Source organism: Rhinolophus ferrumequinum, chromosome 16, assembly GCF_004115265.2.
Source record: "Rhinolophus ferrumequinum isolate MPI-CBG mRhiFer1 chromosome 16, mRhiFer1_v1.p, whole genome shotgun sequence".
In the NCBI taxonomy this organism is placed as follows: domain Eukaryota; kingdom Metazoa; phylum Chordata; class Mammalia; order Chiroptera; family Rhinolophidae; genus Rhinolophus; species Rhinolophus ferrumequinum.
Window position 1 is genome coordinate 25,528,027 of NC_046299.1, and position 23,017 is coordinate 25,551,043.

General features: G+C 44.4%; 1 protein-coding gene across 1 annotated transcript in view; it reads left to right on the top strand.

Moving 5' to 3' along the window:
• Positions 1-21,179, top strand: part of HPSE2 (heparanase 2 (inactive)) — a 520,430-nt gene extending 499,251 nt beyond the window's left edge. Inside the window, exons 11-12 of the mRNA XM_033130730.1 lie at positions 395-541; positions 20,341-21,179. Coding sequence (XP_032986621.1) covers positions 395-541; positions 20,341-20,506 — 313 coding nt within the window. The 3' untranslated portion in view covers positions 20,507-21,179. The remainder of the gene's footprint in view (positions 1-394; positions 542-20,340) is intronic.
• Positions 21,180-23,017: the final 1,838 nt, after the last annotated feature.

Sequence of the window (23,017 nt, forward strand, 5' to 3'; positions counted from 1 at the left end):
TCAAGATACTTGGATTATGGAAATTTTCTTTTTCTTCTTTGTGTTTCTCTATATTTTTCTTCCTTTCCTTTTTTATTTTATTTTATTTATTTATTTATTTATTTTGCAATGAGCATGTTTTACTTCCATACTCAGTAAAAGATTTTGTTTTCTCAAACCACTGCAATACATGTAAACAAAAACAAAAGGAGTGTGGTGGGAAGTGGGCATTTCCTTTGCAGGCATCTGCAATAACAAGGCCTTCCTGACTTTGAAGGTTTAGGGTGGCCAGCAACCATATAATATGTGCCCTTTCCTGGGGTAGTTCTGTCTCATGCGGTCTATGAATTGTTTAGAAGCATCTAACAGACCACTTTGTTTCCATCTTGTTCTCTTCTCTCTCTATGGATCTCAGCCACAACTATGTTCGAGGGTCCATTACACTTTTTATCATCAACCTGCACCGATCAAGAAAGAAAATCAAACTGGCTGGGACTCTCAGGGACAAGCTCGTGCACCAGTATCTGCTGCAGCCCCATGGACAGGAGGGCCTGAAGTCCAAGTAAGTGCTGACCTGGAAATAGCTTAAGCGCAAGTGTAGCAGGAGCTGGGTGGGGAGGGAGCTGCAATCGCCCCTTCACTGTTGATTAACTCGGGAATTCGGTGGGATACAATCAGGGCACTGCTGACTTCCTTTGGGACCCTGGTCCAGCACCGCTCTGTCTCTAGACTTGGATTCCTCAACTGTAAAGCCGAATAGTAGACAAATATTTCTCAACGAGGGTCCTCTTGGGCCTCAGAGTCATTGTGCAGAACGATCCCATTTGAAGCTATTTAGGATCCTTGGCCCCTGTCCACTGAATGCCTATAGCAACCCCTAGTCATGTGACAACCCAAAACATTGGCAGTTGAGCACCATGTCCCTTCCAGGAGTAAAGTTCTATAATGCTATAGCTCCCTGTTTGTCATCATCTTCAAACCTCGTGGGAATTAGAGGAAGAAACCCTGACCAAAGGGTCAGAAGTTCAGAGCTCACGAGTCAGTTCTGCCCCTAACTTTGTAACTTAGGGCACTTTACCTCTCTGGATCTCAATTTTCTTATCTGAGAAACAGGAGAGAAATTATATTCTGGGGACTTGTGGTCCCTTCGAAACCTATAAACATATGACTCCGTGATACCGCCCACTTCCATCAGTCTCTACTAGAGACCACTGACGACAGTGACCTCTACCAACAGAAAGCAGCTCTAGGCCGTGATGAGAAGGGCCTGGTCAAGGGTAAAGGTACCCCAGCTTCCCAAGGAAGGCCTCCCAGGAAGGGTAAGGGATGCTGTACAGACTGGGAACGTTCCCATTCCATTTTTAATGTTTACCAAGTTTAACAAAGCTGTAAACTTGGAGCAGGTGGCTTGCACTCCCACAGCTGCCCACAACTATTTGCGCTATAATTATTCGCTGTTGCACTGCAACCTTGGTGGCTTGCATTTGGCTTCCAACTGTATGTGCAATGAGAACAAAACACAATCTGGGAAGTCACTTACTGAGTTTCTTTAGCCCACCCTGCAACTGTATGTGCAGTCTTGGTTCAGGTTCTGGCTCTGCTTTCTGGCTACGTGTACCTCGCTTCTACTTTTCTTTCCTCTCCATCCTATCTAGATCAGCAGAACTCTCGTAAGTATTTTATCCCCTCTCTTAACCTCCCAGTAGTTCATGACTGGTGTACTGAATTCCTGGTCTTCATCGTAGGCAGGAGACTAGGTTCTGGTTCATGAAATAATCACATGACCTGGGCTAATCCTTTAATCCTAATCCCTAGGCCTCAATTTCCTTACCTGCAAAATTCAAGAGTTGCTGTATATTTGGTAAGGTCCTCCCCAGCTCTAAAATTCTCATCCTGGGTCTGATTTTCTGAGGACCATGAGTCTGTTTAAGTCTCCCCCTGCCATTCAATAATGACCTGCAAAGTCACATCTGGCAGAAGGGCTGGCTCTTCAGCAGTGATTGTAAAAATTCAGCGTCCTCTGGAACCAAAGATTAGGAGGTGAGTCTGCCCAGTGTCAGGAAAACCATGTGTACCACATGGAAGGAACTGACCAAATGCCTAGTCTGCCAGGCCAAGGTAGCAATCCCTGCTCTGCCACTTGCTGGCTGTGTGTCTTTAGGCAAGTGATACGATCTCTATGAGACTCAGTTTCCTTCTCCGTAAAGCTTCTCATGTAGAGAGGGGTAAATGAAGTAATCCATGTAAAATTACTGACATAGCAAGTACACAGTAAATGCCTATTTTCTTCCTTTTCCTTGACTTAGAACTCTAGCTGGTTGGAGAAGAAGAAGGGAACAACTGTTCTAAGAATGTTTTTCAAAAGCAGAATCCTCTCACATTCTTAAGATAATGTGCTGCTAAGACATTTGTTAAGATTATGATAAAAAGACATAAGAATTGCATAAATGCGAAACCATGAAACATGAGGAGATGGTAGTTAGAGGGTGGCATCCTTTTATGAGCTTGTTTCTCCACCAACCAAGGGCACAGGCCTCTAACCCTTTTCCCCCATTCTGCCTCTGTGCCTCCAGGATTACTCCTCTGATGTTTGAATCTGGCCATACCTTGTCCCTGTTCTACCTATACCCGTCCTAAAGAGGGACTGAAGTGACTCTCACTGGCTACTGATATGCCGCATTTCTAATTATGCTGTCTTCTACCGCACCTTGTTACTGTATTGGTGAGGAGTTGTGTTACAGCTTTGTTGAGAATGGGAGAGAGGGACAGGGAAAAAGAGAATTTCATCCCACAGGGGTCCGAAAGAGTGGTTTGATAACACTCACTGCGATCAAATAATGATGTCACGCAACTGGAAGAAGAGGGAGGAGAATCAGAAGGCCTGGATATGAATCGAGTTGCTACCATTTATCTCTGTGATCAAACCTCAGCTCCCTTACCTGTCAGATATGGTGCTTGTGAGAATCAAATTAGAGCATATGAGTGAAAGGAAGCCTCCTACAAATGAAAATTTCACATATCCATGCATACACATACATATATAAGTATAGACACCACGTATGATTTTACACACCAGGGATGCCAAAAAAAAACTATACAAGTGCACGCTTTGGTCAACGTTGCTCAAGCAGTAGTTCGCCATAATCAGAAGTGTTTGGACGCTGATGGGAACCACTTTGAGTACCTCTTGTCATTGCAGAAGTCAAACATGACTTGTATTCATCTTTTGTTATCAGTATGTATTATTACAATTTTAATGGCTTTTTTTCCTTTTTAAAAATATGTATATATTTTTTTGGCACCCTCTGTATATTGTATTAGAGAGTTTGGCATTGGAAGTCAACCGAACTGGATTCCAGCTCTCACACTGCTTCTTCACTGTGGAATTTGGGGCCCCTTCCTCACATCTCTAAACCTGTTCCTGTCCTGTAAACCACTGCTGATCGAAAGCTCTCCCACTCTAGACCTCGGTGGCTCTGACCCTGCGCTGTGCCCTCTTGGACTGTAGGTGCTCCACGGGGACTGTCGTGTACACGTTCAGTGCCACGTCCAGCATCTACTCAGTAACTACTACTAAGAGCAAGAGCCCTCAGTGGTTCTGGGATGGCGGGGGGTCCCACAGGAAGGGTGTGGTTTCAGTGCAGCAGACTCTGCAGGAAAGGATGAAAGGAAATGCTAGGAAGTGATTTCAGCCTTTGGTGTCTCCCTCTCTCTTTTATAAGCCTCTGGAGTCCGATTCTGTGTTCTGTGTCTGCTAATTCCTAGCTGCAGCCTGAAGTCATATTAGCTCAGGAGAGGGTGGAAAGCTCTGGGAGCAGGGGAACCTATAATTGCTCCTGTCTGGAGGAACCAAGAAGAGAATACAGAGCAAGTCAGTGTACCATTCAAGCCACCAGTTGAGCATTTTGGCCTGGGGTTTCAAGAGGAGGGAGATGTTGGCAAGCTTTTTGATTAGTAGGGAACATGGGGTAATTCTCTTTCTCTTAGAATTGCCATTAGGGCTGGAAATACTTGAAATCTGAAAGGGTGTCTCCATGTTAACTCAGCACTTGGACATGTCAGGTATTGCACAGGAAGCACCTCTGAGGCCACCAAGCAGGCATAGTCTAGGCATCCAGGGATACAGGGAAGGTTCCTGCTTCTCATCTCAGTGAGTGAACCAATCATAAGACCCACCACTCAAGTCTTAACTCTTTATATAAGAGATAGTTCTCATTCTACAAACTATACAAAAGATGGGTCCCCTGTACCCTCCAGGATAGGGGAAGGGAAACTTTTATAAAACTGCCATGTATATAAGAGAAGGGTATTGTGTGTCTGGACTACATATTTTTCAAGGATGGCTGGAGGAAATGGGGGAGATTTAATTCAGAGAGGAAAAATAGGGTACGTTGTGCGGTCTTTTTTCAGATATTCAAAGGACTGCTAAGTAAAAGAAAACAGATTTGGTCTAGAATCCTCTAAAATGACAGAAGACCAGGGAGTGCAGTTTAAAAGAGAAAGATCTCACCACAAAAGGAGCTTGTTTTCCCAAAGGCTTGCCTGTACCGACCAAGGACAGGTTAGGCTTTCTTGGGAGGTGGCCTATTAATCAGACAGTGAGCGAGCGGCCTTGGTGCTCCTGAGGTGCTCTAAGATTCCTCATCTGGTGGGAAGTTGCGGTAAAAGATGACTGCTTCCCATCGAACTCCAAAATTCTATTATTCTCTTCTATTCACCTTCCCCTCACTCCCAATTCACTTGTGGAGCCTGTTGTCTCTATGCTCACCAGTATAGCAGCTTCTTCAAGCCACTGAAAGGCCACACGAAGAGACTGTACTAGGGGAAGGAGTAGTGGTTATCAGTCTAGTTTTCCTCAAAAAATCTTCAGCTTCAGGTCCCTCCTTGTCATGTTCCCTGGTTTCTCATCTTTCCATAAGGAAGACTGACCATTCACACCCAGGACCATCATAGTTCCCCTTCTGGATAAGTCAGAGGGCACTTCGAAGGGCAGCTTTATGTTCTACAAAGGAGAGACTCTGCCCAGTGCTTTGTCTGATCACAAATCAATAAACACTGCCCTCTAGGGAATCGTTTCTACCCCAGACATAAATATCTCCAGTATCTTCAGCAGAGAAGCAACAGGAAGTCAGGCCAAACAAGTCAACTTACATCAAAACAACAGGAGGACTCACTTTTTGGGGGAAAGTTAAACCAAGAGCACGTGTTTGGCCAGGTCCCAGTGTCCTTCCCTGGTTCCTTCCCCTGTCCTCAGACAGTCTGTGGCTCGGACGTCTAGACCAGAAGACACTCTGTGTTTGAAGACCTCTGGGGATGGAGTGCCCACAGTGTCCATCCTGTCTGAATTTTCTAAGAACACTTAACTGTATAAGAACACTGGGGCTTGCTGTGCCTGTGGCTGGGACTATATAGATAAGAAAGAGCTTTAATAGCCATAATCTCATTTAACCTTCTGAACAGGGCCATGAAGCAAGTAGAACAATTCCTGTTTCTCTCCCATTTTAGAGCTGAAGAAACTGAGTCTTAGAGCATTAAGTGACTTGAATTCAAGAGTCACACAACTGGTAGGTGACCAACCTGGAAAATACCTAGCATCCAGTTCTCCTGACCCCAAATTCAGAGTACTTTCTTCAACACTGTGCTACCCCAAGAGTCCAGTAATATAAAATTATAATAACATAATGACACATATACAGTGTGGATAACTGAACTCTGTTATGATACTGTCTAGGTTCATTTCATCTTAGGCTCTTTACATAATGAATATATTTTATAAGTATTAGGTTACTCAGCAATGTTCTCTCCTGTAGGCAAAACTCATCCCAGTTCCATTAACTTTTCTTCACAAGCCCTAATTTCAGATCCTTCTTAAAAGTTCTTCTCTGAACTGCTTCTAAGATTCTGCTTCCTAGTCACAAAATTTTAGTAAAAGCAAATTTTATCTTGGCAAAATTGAGGAATTCCCTTCTGTTTCTTCTACACTCTTCTCAAACAAAGGGATTATAAACTACCAGGAGTGACTATAAATTGATTTAATTGGAAGTCTTTAAAAATCAGTCTCAACGTATTCCATTTTGACCCCATACACACAGGTACTGCGAGCTGCCCTCCGCCTAATGGAGCCCCCGTGAGAGGGACAGCGCTGAGGGAAAGATGCTGGCAGGCGAGGTTTCCCAGGGAAACTGCAGAGTATATAGCTTCATCCATTCACGAACTTTAATTGAGACCATACTTTGTGCCAGACATAACTTGTCCCTCTTCAGCAACCAAACTTGCAGTGGCAGTTAATCTGGCTAAAACTTTAAATGAATTGTGGTCCCATAACTAGAAGAACTCAGGGATCCAGAGTAGACAGAGCAGGGGCAAAAGTCTGACTGTAAAGTTTAATGTGAATGCTTCAGATCACAATGTCTCTTGATCGACCTAATGACAGGCCGTGTCAGCACCTGGCCTTCCAGAGCTATTTAATGTGGGATGTTTGAGGGAGAGGTCTCTGCTCTCAAAGGGTTCATCTCTATTATTAGAAACAATCAGCTAGCAGGAAGCAAGCAGCCTGTGGATGGTGCCATGAGAGAGAGAGATAATAAGTTCCACATTAAATGTCTGAATTTCATATCTTCACGAGCCTCTCCTTCAGCTGCCATGATTTTAGCTGAAAGAATCTCCAGTCTCTTATGAACCAAGAATCTTATTGCCTATTCTGAGAAGAAATGAATATCATTTTTCCCCCTTTTTCTACATACTGCTTTTCTTTTTTCCATCTCTCTGGAATAAACTTTTTCTTTGATTTCACCCTCATTAAATCCTATATCAAAGAAAAACATTGGCATCCAACTGCATGCCTTTGGAGAGGTGTCATTTAATGTTAGCCAAACAGAATGGCTCTGAAAATCCTCAAGTAACTCCCAGGTGCTAAGATTTTAAAAATAACTTCATGTCCCTTTGGAACAGAACACATTCTGATACTTCATCTCCAGATTCAGAGCTTGGCTGGTGTGAAAAGTCCTGAGGGCTGACCTGGCCACCACCTGACGCCCCACAATCTCTCTCTGATGATAAATGGGCGCACCACATGTATTTTGAGACATGGACAGATCTGGCAAAAGGAGCTTTGGGAAAACCCTTAACCCTGAGAGTTCTGCACCAAGACTTCTTGCTCACACATTCAAAAATAAAATCTGAAGACCTGTTTTCTGGAACCAAAGGGCCATTACCCAGTTTATCCCAGCCAACTCAAGATATCTAAGGGTTTAACTTCTACACTGCGGGTATTCTTTGGTACCTAGAGGTTTTGAACTCGGGTCGACCAGATGTGTGTACTCTCGGCAAGTTTCTATTATCTTGTTTGGCATCCATTAAATTAGTTTCTTTTTAAAATAAACCACTGTGTTAAAGTTCCACATTTATTAAAAGATGGCTTTATAGAGGAAAAATTGGAAGTACTCTTAAAGATCAAGATGTTTCTTCTATACCATCCCTCGCAGAAAGCCTGTCAGTTTCTGCTTGATGACTGCTCATCTCATGAGGTGGCCTACTCTAGGACTAGAGGGCTCAGCTGTAGAAAAGATCCTCGTTACCTGTGGCCAAAGGGTGTTTTCTTCTCATTGCTACCCTTGCTTCAGAAAACTTAAGCAGAGCAAATCTATATGTTCCTTATCACAACTTTTCAATATGTCTCCCCTTAAAATTCTAGTCTCCAAGCTAAACGCTCTCAGCTCTTTCAACCACTCCCACTCCTCAAATAGCCTGGTTTACAGATTGTTCACTGTCCTGCTTGCTTGCAATCCATTGAATTTTAGAACCTTATTTCATATTGATTAACAGTTCAATTTTCTCACCTCAGACAATCTTAGCTGTAGAGGTCTGACAAGGAGAAGGAAATGTGAACATTTTGTTATTACGATTTACCTCACCAAACACAGAATAGTAAGATTTTTAAATCTTTGCCTACTTTATAATGAAAAATAGTATCTCTATTTAATTTGTATTCTTTGAGTATTAGAGAGGTTGAAATTTTTTATGTCTATTAGTATTATTTTGCTTTTATGAATTTTGTGTGTCCTTTGATTATTTTTCTACTGGGGTGTTACCTGTTTTATTAATGATTTGTAAGTTTTTTCTAATATAAGGCAATTTACCCTTTCCTATCTACTATATGTGTTGAAATATTTTCTCCAGCATATTATTTGCTATTTTCCAACGATTTCATTTTTATCTTGATATATGGAAGTGTTCCCTTTTTACATAGGTAAATCTATTTATCTTTTGCTTTGTGGCTTCTTCTTTTCTACTTATATGTGTATGTGTTTATATTCCTGAAATTGGATAAATAGGTATCTTTATTTTCTTCTAGATTATTTTCTGTTTCATTTTTTATAGTCATCTCTTTAATGCATTTGGAATTTGTTTCATTATCCTATAAGAGGTAAAGAACATCAATAGTTGTGCTGTTCAAGCTGAGAGTTTGTGAAGTTTTAACCCATGCAGGGCTTCGGGTGCTAGTTTTAAAATGCCACTTTAAAAAAAAAAAAAAAAGATCCTTTTTTAAGAATAAGGGTCAGAATAGAGAGCTCTCTGACCTGGAAGAAAAGGCCCTGCAAGTGCAGATGCAACTACATCACCTGCAGCCCTTTTGAAAGGCCACTCAGAGTCCCGTAGGAGGAAAGCTAAGCTGCAGAGGCTGGGAGCAGTTGGTGGCAGGAAAGGTGCCTTCGAGTGGGAAGCTTTTGAGCCACTGTGAGTGACAGGAAGGTGATACTTACTCTAACCAGCAACACTCAAGTTAGTGTTCCGCTTCAGAAAGTCTGAAAGACACTGTAAAAGTAGAAATAGAAATATATATATAAGTGTCTATATTTATAAAAATACTTATCCTTAAGGCTGTGAGTCAGTCTGTAGAAACAAAGAAAGAGAAGTAAATACCAGGGGTGCCCAAAGAAAGTGTACACATTTTAAGAGATGTTATCTATGTATTACTTTTTGAAGTTGAATTGAATTACGGTAGCAACGTGGAGTATGACGTTCGCTCAAAAGTTGGCATTAATCAAATGAATGCTAGTGTCATTCATTGTATTACAATTTTAATACAGTTTTTTCCTTTCTTAAAATGTATATACATTTTTTTGGCACCCTCTGTGTTTAGAGAAATGACCCTTACCAATCTTTAGTCAATGTAAGCTTACTCACTGAAACAGAGGAGTTTTGCGTGCTCATTTGAGGATATCTGTGGCTCCGAAAGGGATGGATAGCTTTAACCAAAGTATATAGCATTATCTAAGTAAAAAATTACATACATATCTAGACGACGCAGTAAGGGTACTGAATGATATGTTTAATCCCCTTAGTTCCTGTTGCCTAAACAGAGCTCGAAGCACTGTAAGGAGCTCTCTGTGACACAGCTTGAGAATTTATACAACTTGCACTTGTAGAAAAGGACAAAGTAGTCCCTTTGACTGTTAAAGGAACACTTCATCATCCATGCGAATGTTTCACCTGATTTCGGTTCTTAATCCATCCTGTCAAGGATGCCACACACTCTTCCCCAAGGAGCCTGCTCGTCTCCCCAGTGTGCACAATCCAGGGAAACATGAAATGAAGTGGTTCTATTGAAAGAGCAGAAATGCTCGTTTCAGACTAGTCAACAAAAAGCATACCTTTTAAAAGGTCACATCTTCCTTTTAGGTTAAAAAAGTGAGGCCTCCTAACATGGTGCTCTACAAAAGTAAGAAAAGCTGGTTTCATTCAAAATAAATTCAGAATGCAGTGGTTAGAAAGCTGATTCGCCTCCACCCCCAGCTGCAAACATATTCCCACTCTTTCTTCTACCCCTGGTGCTCAACCGTGCCTGCAATTTGAATTACCTGGGGAGTTTTAAAACCCCCCGTGCCCAAGCCTCACCCCAGACCAATTAAACCAAAATCTCTGGGCTGGGACCCAGGCATCAGTATTTTTTAAAGCTCGCCAGGGGATTCAAATATGTGGCCAAAGTGGAGAACAGTTGTCCCCCTAGAAAACATTGGAACAAGATCCCTGCTGATTTGCATCTTTGATTTCACCCAGATTCTGTTCTACATTCAGGCACTAAGCCATTTTGCCAAAGGTGTGAACATGCCATAAACCCCTAGAGGGTTCTCTGTAACTGAGTGGAAGGATGTGTACGGCTCCCCAAAGGTTTCCTTGTTTGTTTTGTTTTAACTCCCAGATTAGTAATGTACAGATCACTCTGCAGATTAGAGCATCATAAAATGCTTTTATATTTTACAGTCACTCGACATCTTAAACCAAGATGTTTGGGAATCCAGGGTTTTCACTGTTATTTTCTAAGAGTTTTTCATTTGTTTTCGGCTCCGGGATACATTTATTTCCAGCTCATTCCCAGCAGCTGGAATCTCTCTGCATAGCAGTCCCTCGGGGCTGTGGCCTCTCCTCTCCACCTCCGCTCACTTGGGGGACCCTCGCTGCAGGCACAGAGTTCCATTCTGTTCCAGTTGTCACCTGGATGAAATACTGGTAAATGAGCGCTTTAGGGTAAAGCTAACATGTTTCTGAGTAGTTGATTCTAAACTGAGGGACAGGGAAGCAGAACATGTAGGCAGTTCTGGTGGACTGAGAAGAAATGGCCCTTTGTCTTCTCCTTTCTCCACATACTCCAGAGGCTGTGGTTCAGGTGATGGACACACACAAGCCCCCGGGAAGTAAAAAGTCCTAATCCACCTCATCCTTATAGCAGGGCCTGGGCCCTGAATCAGTATTTCTTTGGCTACCAAGCATTGGGAGCCCGTGACAGGATGTGGTTCATTCCAAACAAGGGGCTGGAGCATGAGCCTGTGCCCCAACTGCCAGACACCAGCAATCCCTGGCAGACTACCTCTTCCCTGCTCATCTTTGCAAGAATGATTCAGTCACAAGCACTCTGCACTTTGACATCTGTGGACCCTGGAACACAACCTGTGCTACTTATTCTTCCCTATTGAGGGTACACCAGTGCACCTGGTATTATAGAAGACACTGTCAACATCCGATAAAACAGATATGTATCCTTTTGATTTAACGTATTTCGATAGGTATCCTGGGAGCCATGACCTAATAGTAATGGAACTAAATGGGGGCATGGCTCATGGACTGTACCTCATACTGTTACATATGGAAAACGTATCTGTGCACATGTGTGCAGGCATGCACACGTGCACGCATACACACATAAACACCCACCCACCCACACACACACACACACACACACACTCCTGCCCTCTTACCTGACTCTCTTCATCTCACCTGCAGGCTGCCTGTAAAGGGGATGATCCTGCACCCCGCCCCCCTTCCACTGCCTCTTCCAGCTTCACACAGTTGGGGCTGCAGAAACCTGGTCCCTTCTCCTAGAGGATACTTTAAGACAAGACAAGACAGACCACAAGAGGGTAAATATAGGAGAGTGGGAGTGTAACGAACAGAACCTGGGAAATCCTGAGGGCTGAGGGCCAATGAGCAAGAGCTGGAAGAACGAGCTACATGTCTAGGAAATGCTGGAGGGAACACAGGCTTACTAAAAGTTTGGGAGTACAACATCTGCAGGGCCACTTTGGGGGCATGGCACATCATCTCACATGACTGGAATATAGATGCTTTATGGGGTGAGGGGAAAGGCCACAAAAATATATTAGGGCCAGAAGGCAGAAGGCCTTGAAATCCAGGCCAAGAAGTTGATTTCCCTTCTGTCTGTCTCTCTCCTTGTGTAATGTGTTAATTACCATGTGTCTGACCACACATTTGCATGTTTCTGTTTCTGTCTATTATAATTGAATCTTTACAACACAAAGAACAGCAGGGATATAAGCAATGTCCCTTACACTCCACTTGTGAATGCTGGTGATCATGGCACCCATTCCTTACAATGGGAAGGCAACAGAGTTAACCACTTATTAAAGTCTCCATGAGTTTTATAGCTGGTTCCTGTTGTGTCCTGTGGTTTGAGTGTGATTATGCCCATGACATGGACCTTTGACATGGTCACAGAATCAAATTTTCTTCCCAAACTGCCCCTACATGATTCCCTCATCTCTTGGGAGTTAACAACCTCAGTATAAATCCAGGTACCTTAGATGGGCTCTCATCTTGTCTACCAAGTATGTTCAGTTATTTTAAACCCTTAGAAGTACACGGTGGGGATAAGGGGGATCAAATATATGGTGATGGAAGGAGAACTGACTCCGGGTGGTGAACACACAATGGGATTTATAGATGATATAATACAGAATTGTACACCTGAAATCTGTGTAATTTTACTAACAATTGTCACCCCAATAAATTAAAAAAAAAAAAGAAGTACACGGTGGAATCCCATTGTGGCTTGGACAATTATTATATAGACTTGACTAAAACACAGATCAGATCAGGACACCCGCACCTAACTGCAAACAGGAAAAGCCTATATCCCTAACAAGTCGCCTATAAAATCCCCCAGCTCTGCTTGCATAGTGTCTTCTCTGCTCAGTGATACAGAAGCTGGATCGATACTCCTCATTGTTTCAATATGCCCTCAAAGAGCAGGACGAAGGGCAAATGATCTTATCAGCCTCCAAATGTCTCGGCAGCCAGGAACTTCATATATGAGGTGGACTTTTGAAGGGGCAAGGGAAACAGGAAGCTTTTGTCTCCATTTGTTTTTCTCTTGCAGTCTCCTCTCTGTAACAACAATAGAGGAAGGGATTGGCGTGTCCCACAAGCCACATGAGAACTAGAAAGGTTGACTGAGTGGAACTCAACAAGCATTCATTTGAACTGTCATGGGCAAGAAGGCACTGGATGACGTGGTACTGAAAATTAAGAAATGAAAACAACTCTGTGTAGCAGGAAAAATAACTCCTGCACATGGATAAAATAAAGCTGAGAAGGATGCGTGCTAAAAGGGAGCGGCAGACAGTGTGCCTCTCCTCCAGCTGGGGCTCTCAGATAAGACCCTGGTGGAGGAAGCCGCATCCTATGGGGCCCGGAGGAAAGTGCATGTATACTTTTTGACAAATTCTAACCAGATTCCATGCAGAGCAGAAAGCACATAGGAGGAAAGCTGCAGGACACACTTGGGAGGAAGTGCACCTCCCATGACCTCTGAGGAGTAGGAGCAGCAGAAGATGGGTCATGAGCATCCGACAGCCTTTGCTCCAGCTGGGCATGTGGGGCCAGGGACGCTGGCCTGTGGTGGCCACTCCTGAGCAGCCCTCTCAGCGGGGTAGTAATCACTCATGGCCATTTCAAATGAACTTCCTCTCAGCTACCCCAGAGCACAGCCTCTCCCAGAGCAGTAAGGGGAGCAAGGCCCTTCTGTCCTCAAACCTGGCCGGGCTCTCTCCTGGCTCTAACCTGCCCCTGACCTGGACAAAGGAAGGGCAGCTGCACATACCACCTTGCTAACCCAGGCAGGCGACCTCGATGGGGCAGCCGGGGCTTGGCAGGGGGGTGAGGGTTGGGCGGGGGGCGCTGTGAAACACACACAGGTGATGGCCGGCGGGCTGGGCGGAGGCGCTGTGGACCTGGGACTGGAGAGCCGGGCGCCAAGTCGCTCAGGCGCCACCAGCCCAGCACCTGCACGGATCCCCTCCCTGCACACTGTCCGGGAAGCCCGCACCACTGGCAGAAATCGCAGCCGGCTTCGCACATTTCCTTAATACGGTATTAGCCTTATTCCAGGTGGGACCCCAGCCGAGTGGACCGCAAGGAAGTTTTTGTTGTGATTTGATTGATCCTGTGGTTTCTTCCTCATTAGGCCAAGCCCAGGGCACAACTCCAGGCCATCCCCGGGCGGTAGAGGGGGTGTGGGGGCAGACGCACGTGCTTCGGCTTCCTGGGAGCCACTGCCTTGCCCCCATCCCCTCCTGCGCAGTTGTGTGGAACAAGAGTGACCTCTAGTGGCTCCTGGGGAAGCACACTGGAATAGGGTCAGAACTAGGAGGTGTGCGGGTTATTGAGCAAAGCGAGCTGATATCCCCTAAACACCCTCCCTCCATACAACCCCCCGCCACACACACACACACACACACACAGATGTTTATTCATTCTCCTTCTTCTCGCTCTCCACCAACCCCTACTCCTCTTTCCCTCCCTGCCTCTCATCATTTAACAACCCGGAAACAGACCAGAGCGGACTGGTGGCATATCTAGGCCTGCACATGTCATGCTCAGAATCCAGTCTCTGGCCTTCCAGTCCAGTGTCATTCGTCTAGGTTGTAGTGCTGCTACCCCCGTATTTATATCCAATCCTTCTTTTATTGAGCATCTACTGTGTGAGTTGGTGGACAGGAGAGTGCAGGAGGAAAAGGACAGACACATGGTCTTCCTGTCTTGGGGAGAGACTGACAAGCAGTCAGCAATCGCACCACCATGTTATGAGTGCTGAGACCGGAGATGTACTGGGTAATATGGGAGCACTTTGGAGGAACAAGTAGGAAAAAGAAGCTGGAAGCGGGGAAGGAGTGTGAAGAAGGTTTCAGGCAGAGGCAACATGTACAAAACGCTGAGATTAGAGAGATTGTGATTGGAGAAACTGCGGCACAGAATGAAAGGAAGTGGTGGGTGGTGGGGAGCTAGAACGGGTAGGAGCTCGAGTGAGCCTCTAAGGAGCTGGAGAACTACGTAAAAGGTGCTTAGGGGGTCTTGCAAGGACTTTGGACAATGTTCTAAGATTAGCAGGGAAGCACAGAACATTTAGTAGGTCAATGTCATGATCAGATTTCTATTTGTGCAGGATCACTCTGAATTTGACATTAAAGTCTGCCTCAGGCTAGCTGTTAGGCTGTGGGCCACCTGCCTGAAAAATGTTCAAGCCAGAAGGAATGTTACAGTTCATCTAGTCTATCTTACAAGTTGAGAAACCCAAGCTCAGAGAAGGCAAATCACGTTTGCAAAGTTGCTCAGACGGAACTGGTTATCTCTTCAGTCCTTTCACTTCCCATGCAGTGCCCCAAGTATTCCAGCCTGAACCAGACACTAGGTCCCAAGACTGCTCCCAGTAATACACAGGCTTCCCCTGTCTCTGCTCCTACAAAAGCCCACCCGGAGCCAGACCAGATTCCAGCCACGTATCTTCCAGACAGTCAAAGGGCATGCTCACTAGACTTGCTTTCGAGACCTCAGAACGATGGAAAGCTTGCTTCGATATTCATGGCTAGCAAGAGCCATGATAAGACGTGAAGACCAGAGACTATAGACAGGTGGTGGGGGAAAGAGTGACCTGACCAAGGGGCTGCCATAGAGAGCTGAAGAGCAGAGGGCTTGACTCCAAATTGAGACATAGAATCCCATTTCAAATAGCATGCAAAATAAAGAAAACAGCTTTAGGGATTGCAAAGTACCTCAGACTTTGTGAAAACAAATGGTGATAAAACCCAGTTGTCCTAATATTTGGATAATTTAAATGCCCTCAGCAGCTAGGGAATTAAGAGAAATAGTTCAACATAGTCTGGATCATTTAGCATTTGGTTTGAAAAACCATGGGCAGTGAGAAGGTGCCAGAATATGATGAAAATATGACAAGAAAGGTTTTCAGAGAAAGAAATATGATCCTGGTGAGTGCCATCTGGAATTGGAGAACAACATGAAATAGTAGAAAGAAATGTCAGGAAGCCTGAATTTGAGACCTAGCTTAGCCACCTATTAGCTATGTGACCTTGCCCAGACCACTTAACCTCTCTGACCTTGTCTCAATAGTGAAGTTACAATAATAATAATAATCTTGCCCTATGTGCCTCCCAGGGCTCTTTAGCAATCACAAGGAAGGCCAGATAAGACTATGGGGAAAGGCAGCGGTGCAGTCTCAGCTCTACCCTTACTGGCTGTGTGACTTCGGTGAGTTTTAGACCCCTCTAAACTTGGATTTCCTCATCTGTAATATAGGGATGCTAATACCTGCCTTGGTTGTAAGGACTGAATGCGATAGTCAAAGTAAGTCATAGCATAGTGACTTTTGCATTGACAGTGCTCAATAATCAATGATTTTTTTTTATCATTAACATGATTATGTTTGCAAATTTACAAATTGTTCAATGCATGAAAGTGAAAGATTCCTGTAATATTTAGCTTGATGTGACTTCACTGGATAACAGGATAAATATTAAAAGAAAAATATAAGCAGGAAAAATAGAATGGAGGTGGTAAAGCACACAGTCCATCTTTATAATGAAGGGATTTTGTAGAGGACATAGGAGGACTCAAGTTCTCACAAACTTGACTCATATTGGCTTAGCTAAGAGATGATCCTATAGATCTTTTTTAAGGAGGAAAAACACTAGTAATGATCAATTTCCTCGTATTAGGGTGGGATAAGGAATCTAGTGACTCTAAGAACCAGTGATAATTCAGGTCTTATCTAACATCTCCAGAGCCACTGAGAGCAAGAGTAATTGGTACGTTAATGAAATCTGTAAAGACACTCAACGAGCCTCCAGGGAGCATCTTTAGAACTGGAGAAATTCGACCCAGAAAGACCAGAAATAATGCAAAAGCGCCTCAAAATTCCATTCACTTGTTCAGAAACTATTTCGTCCTTACTCTGTGCCAAAAATCTTGTTAGGCACCGAGGATTTAGGGATGAAAGACAGGATCCCTTTCTGCACCAAGCTCACAGTCCAGAGGGACAGAGTGAGTAAAACACTACAATTCAGTGAGGTGCTTATAGGGAAGTTTAGGGTACAAGAGAGCCCAGGATGAGGCTCTTAACCCCGGGTCAGAGAAGGTTCCCCAGAGGGAACAACACCTGGGCAGACTCTACAAGGACCAAAGTAGTTAGTCCAACTGAGGGAGTTCCGTATGCAACCCCCCAGAAGCTGAGCTGCAAGTCATTTCATCTGGTCTTGCTGGGACAAGGGTGCAACCCAAAAGTAGGAGGGTTCCTTTGCAATGTCAACAAATGTCATAGCCCTCTCACAGTATAGCAATTGTCCTTTTACGATATCTTTTTTGAAAAAGAGCTCATGATGCCCTTGTCCTCTCAAAAAATCTTACTGGGAATTTTATGACAGTTTTAAATCAACGTGTGTCTTAGTTATCCCAACAGTGTCTACTGGCATTCACCTCTGAAAGATATTGACTATACATTTATTGAACTTATGTGTTGTAATCCTAACAATATCTACTTACATTTTTCATTTGAGAAATATTCTCATCTATGTGCAAGACTTACTAGTTTTTCATTGTAAAACAATCTTTATTCATGCGTATATTGATGAAAGCCTTACAAGACTGCCAACTCTTCCCACACCCTCACCCAGAGGTCTGTTATCCACAGTTACTTGGCATTGGAGTGCTGGCAGGGTCTGAGACTGGAGAGGTATCGAGCGAAGGCTTCATTGTCCGTATTCACGTAGAAGGAATGGGGAGTTGCAGAGCTTGAAGCAGTGACGGCAGCATATGTCTCGGTCAACAATGTGGCATGCGAGAGCGTGAGGGTCTAAACTAAAACAATAGCAGTCAAAGGGGCAGATTTGACAAATATTAAAAGGTAGAATTGACTGGACTTAGTGACCCTATATGTGGGAACTGAGCAAGAAGTCTCAGATGACTCCCAGCTTTCTGGCTTAGGTAATCAGACAGATAGTGGTACCAGCACAAAGATCAAAAGGCAGAGAAAAGGACAAGGTTTGAGTAGAAGATTTTGACTTTGGGCAGAGTGACTTTGAAGTTCCTGTGGGACAGCTAAGTGGAGAAGGATCTAGGCTGGAGGTACAGGTTTGGGAAGCAATGACATGTGGCTAATAATCAAAGTCCCGGATGTAGCTAATAGCGCTACAGGGGGAGTACGTAGTGTGGGAAGAGAAGATGTCCACAGACAAAGCACCAGGAACCCCAATATCTGAGAGTCAGGTCGAAGAGAACAGTCCCCTTGAAAAAGAAACAACATGCAGAAATGAAGAAGGAAAACAGAGAGAGAGAGAGAGAACATGGGTACCAAGGAAAGAGAGGGCTTTAAGCAGGAAGCCATGAAACTTGTCCATGCCATAAAGCAGTCAAGTACAAGGACCAAAATGTTTACTCGTAACGGCAATGAAAAGAATAACAAAAGAACACCACCATCTCCCACATATATGGCTCATTATGCTTCCAAAGCACTTTCATATTTTTATTTCATCACATTCACACTATCGCCTATGTAGCATTCTTACTAAAAATGACAGGAAGTGAGGTTAAGAGATTTGCCGTAGTATCTAACAAGTTAGTGGTCCGGCTCCTGGAGTTACAGATCAGTCCAGAATCAACCATGCTCCCTGTTCCACACACCCGAGTTAGCTTTTTAACCAACAAATAGGGAAATTAGAATGGGGCCTGTTCCAGAATAACTACTCGTTATAAGTATAGACATTAAAAGACTTGCCTATCACACTTGGTTTTGCACTTCCCAGAACCCAAAGAGGTCAATACTCTGGGATCAGCTGAATCTAAAAGGGCGTTATCTACGTAATTCCTCAAAGGGAAGCTTGCACCTAATTCTGTGTGTAAGAGGGACCATTGAAGGTTTTCAAGGAGAGAAGTGATTGAGTATGACATCAATTTTTATGAGTATGAGTGTGGAAAGATTAATTCGTGTTATAGAATTTGTATTTGTCAATGCATAGGTCTGATTGTTGGATAGTCACACCATCTGAAACAAAATAATGAAAATACACTGTGAGGACATGTCTGAGCTGTTGTTTTGTTTTGTTTTGCAACAAAACCACCTCTCCTCACCTGCCTCCCACTCCATGAGGAGGCTGTCTTCAACAGAGAGGGTCACTCAAATTTGGAGCAAAAGCTCCTTGCATATTTGGTGAAGTCAACACCTACCTTCAGATCTCGATTCTCCCACCGCCGCACCTTCCAGAGGCAGGCCTGGATGTCCAAACAGGAGTCAGTCCCCTTCTCACTCATTTATTCCTCAGGCATACCAACGAGAGGAGGAGGAGTCAGACCTGGACCGGACCCAGACTTATTCATGTGGGCTCAAGTCTGGAGCTGCTTCTCTGCCTCACTCTCCACTGGGAACAATTTACAACACACTTATCTCTGGGAATTCACTGCTCTATTGGACATGAGTCTGATTATCTCTCTCTAAACCTGTCTATCATTCACAGCGCAGAAGGAACACTAAACAAAGACCTTTGTATCAATTTCTAACATTTTATTTTCTTTACAGCTCAGATGAGATAGCACTGCAGTGTTATCACATTGGAGGTTGGGCAAAGCCCAGAAATAGTCATCACCATGTAGTGTTGATTTTCTGAGGGTAACTCACAGCTTTATTTCCAGCTGGTGGCCTGGTTCAGGCCTTTTTTTCTGACCCATAAAACTGAGCTTTGACCTTGGTACATGGCTGTACGAGTCATTCCCCAGTCAGGAAAAACTGGGAAGTTGTCTGAATTCTGCACCCCAGGCCAAAAGATAGGTGATCTGTTTCTCTTTGCTCTCTACATGCACTACATGTGTGGCCTCCTTCTTAGGTTTGAAGGTGGCTGGTCCACAGGAAGAATAAAAGCGGGCAAGACAGATGAATTGTGATCACAAATGCCTACTTCATCACCTACGTTGTTGTGTTGCTAAAATAGAAACACACATTAAATATTAGGTATGAAAATTCATTCTTAGATTACAAGAAGGAGAGTTGTTAAAGATATGTCTCTGTCCTTCAGAACAACCCAATACAAGTAATATGATGTCAGTTCTCTCATCTGTCAAATTAATGAAAAATTTGAGTTAAACAGGAGATTTCTGAAATCATGTTAAGCCTGTGCATCATTCCACGAGCAAAAACTCTTCAGGTAGAAAAGTCAAACTGAAGTGCTATTATGATTTTTAAAAAATTAGGCATGAGGGGCGGCCAGTGAGCTCAGTTGGTTAGAGCGCGGTGCTCTTAACAGCAAGGTTGGCGGTTCGATCCCCACATGGGCCACTGTGAGCTGCGCCCTCCACAACTAGATTGAAACAACTACTTGACTTGGAGCTGATGGGTCCTGGAAAAACACAAATAAATAAAAGTTTAAAAAAAATTAAGCATGAGACACTTTTCAGCTTCTGCATCACGGAGACCTGTCACTTGTCTAAATGATATGCCTGTGGAACTAGACTACCTGTGTTCAAATCCTGGCTCCCAGACCTACAGGCTGTATGACCTTGGGCAAGTCAATTACCCACTACCTGTAGAATAGGGATAATGATAATTTCCTCCTCAGAGTGTTGCTGGGATGCTTGAATTCATTATTAAAATCAAGCCCCTAGGTGAGATCTGGGCATAGCAAGTGTCATTGATAGCTGCGCACATATCAGACTGGCAGCAGTCTGGGGCTGCCTAGGCTTTGTTGCAATGGCTCCCTTTTAACGCAATGCTGTTTTTCCTCACTTTAGAGCAGTGCAGCTGAATGGCCAGCCCTTAGTGATGGTGGACGATGGGACCCTCCCAGAATTGAAGCCCCGCCCCCTGCGGGCTGGCCGGACATTGGTCATCCCTCCAGTCACCATGGGCTTTTATGTGGTCAAGAATGTCAACGCTTTGGCCTGCCGCTACCGATAAACTCTCCTCACACTCACAAGGTGCCAGTGGGCCTACTGGACTGCTTTCTACTCCTCTGCCCCCATAGTATCCTTATTTTTCAGACACTTTCTTAGCAACAAACCAGTCTCTGCTGCCCCATCCTGCTGGAATCAACATAGACTTGCTCTCCGAAAAGACAAATGTCATAGCACGCGCTTAGCCTATATAGGTCACATCCACCCCAAAGGAAAATGTGGACATCATTTGTACCTACAGAGGGATGAAGGTATGTGTTTAGAGCTGGATGTATCTTTGTATATGTACCATGAAAACCACTCACAGCGCACCCCCAGGACAAACTGAATAACAGCCCAGGATCCTGGCCGCACAGCAATAGAACTACAGACTTCAGCCTATGGCTGCTGCCCTCAGCAGAAGATGAGAAAGGAAAGAACCTGGCGGACTTTTAAGAGCCCGATCCTCTTCCAACTCCTTCCTTTGTTCCCTGCTGTTGCTCTGGGTTTCCTATCAGCTCTTGTCTCAGAAGGGAGCAAGTGGGTGAGTCAGCACCGGCCTGCTGGGTGAGCTGTTGATGTCATCTCCCAGCTGATGTATGAGTGTGTGTGCCTCTGGGTTTCTGACAGGGGCATCAATCACTGGCTATTCCGCTGGGAAGCGGGTGCTTCAGAAGTAAAATTGCAATCATTCTACAGATTTTGTAAGAAGGTTCTATTCCTCTGTGAATCCGGATTCCCCGGGGTTGAAATGGGAGTCAGGTAACAGTGTTCATTGAGGGGAGAGCAATGTATTCAGCACCACAAAAAGTAATTATCATCTGTCATGTGGCTCTGAGGGAGAGAGTTTTAGTACGAAGAGAAAGCACAGCAAACCACCACGACACATGTACACACACACACACACACACACAGAGCAAATAATTAGACCTTCAAATTTGAGAGAATATTTATTAAGGATAAGCCCTTAATGCTTTGGTTAACCAAAATCATTAAAAAAAAAAAAAAAGAGGTGTAAATATCAAAGGTCCTCCCTGCAAGACACAACTAACATTTCTGCCTCTTCCCAAGTAGCTGTGTGCCTCCCAATGCATTTACAAGGCAGAAATCCAATCTGGTCCTTAAAGACGACCAGGACCGTCCTGTCCCAGACCAGCTTACTAGATCAGCGAACCAAGCTTTCAGGTAGCCATTCTGGGGAAGGTGAAATCTGGAGACAGGTCTGATGGGCAAACGGTGGAATAGTCAGTCGGTGGGAAGCTCCGCGTTGGGCAGGGGGCAAGGGGAGTGAGTTGAAGTTCGTGGTACAGCCCTTCCGTGTGGCTCACAGGTTGTGTGGGTCTCTACACACAACCTGTGACTGAAATGACTTTCTTTTCTGTGGATGTGATTTTCTTTTTCGGGATAAATGACATGAATGATGCTTTTCTAAAAGGAGGAGATATTTGACAATGTCACAGGGTTCCAACAAAGAGAGTGGTACAATTTCTATTGTGAAAGGATAGGAATGGGGGGGGGGGCAGAGTCGCTGAGGCCAGAGGCCAGGGAGACTGCAGCAGACGCCCAAGGGGGTGAGGATTAGAGCCAAGTCTGCAAAGTCAATGGTGAGGTGAGAGACAGGAGGAAGACTACTTGACAGGAGAAGAGGTAGAGGATTCTCAGCGTGAAGAACTGGGAATTTGGGAGAGGGAAGCCATCAGGCGTGTTTTATGTGTCAGGAAGATAGTGGATTCAGTTTTGACAGGCTTATTATTAGGTACAGGAAGAACAGCACACAGTAGGTACATCAAGAAAGGGGGAGACCAAAGACCGGTTGGACCCAGCCAGTGGGTGTCTCAGCCTGGATGCAGCTGGAAAGAGAAGAGCAGACCCTGACATGCAGCCACAATGCTACCTACAGGGGCCTCCTCTTCTCTGAAAGCAGGCACCTCCCACTGAAGCTTCAGCTCTGAGAGGGGAAGAGAGAGAAAGGAGGAGAAAGAAGTGGCAGAGGACAGGCCAAAGTGAGGAAGAGAGCAGAAAAGAGAAGTGACAGACTAAGGGGTGGTTTCTCCAAAGTTTTACAAATTAGTGCCGGTATCAAAATCTCTTCCATCGCCTGGTCCAGGCACAGCTGCAGAGCCCCTGATAATAACAAAAGTAACCAGAGGTCCCTACAGGCCGGCCCCGGGCTACTTTGCTTTACATACACAGTAGCCCACTGTTTTTTCTATGAGGTGTGGAGAGGGTCGGTAGCTTTCCCAGGGTCACCCAGGGCAATGGGTTGCTGAGCTCAGAATAATCCAAAGCCCGTGCATTTAACCACCGAGCTCAGTGGCTGCCCAATTCAGACTCACCCCCTCACCTCGTCATAGAGTCTGCTAATTGAGTACAGCCAGGACCTCCAAAGCTCCATTCAAACCAACCTTCTGTAAGTAAGTGTTGATTCTTCACTAAGCCTCTACACATGCAGAATATAGGCAGTTCCTGCTGCTTCTGTCTTTCTCTGTATATTAAATGCTGCTCCTATGAGGTTTCAGTTTTGTTTTGTTTTTTA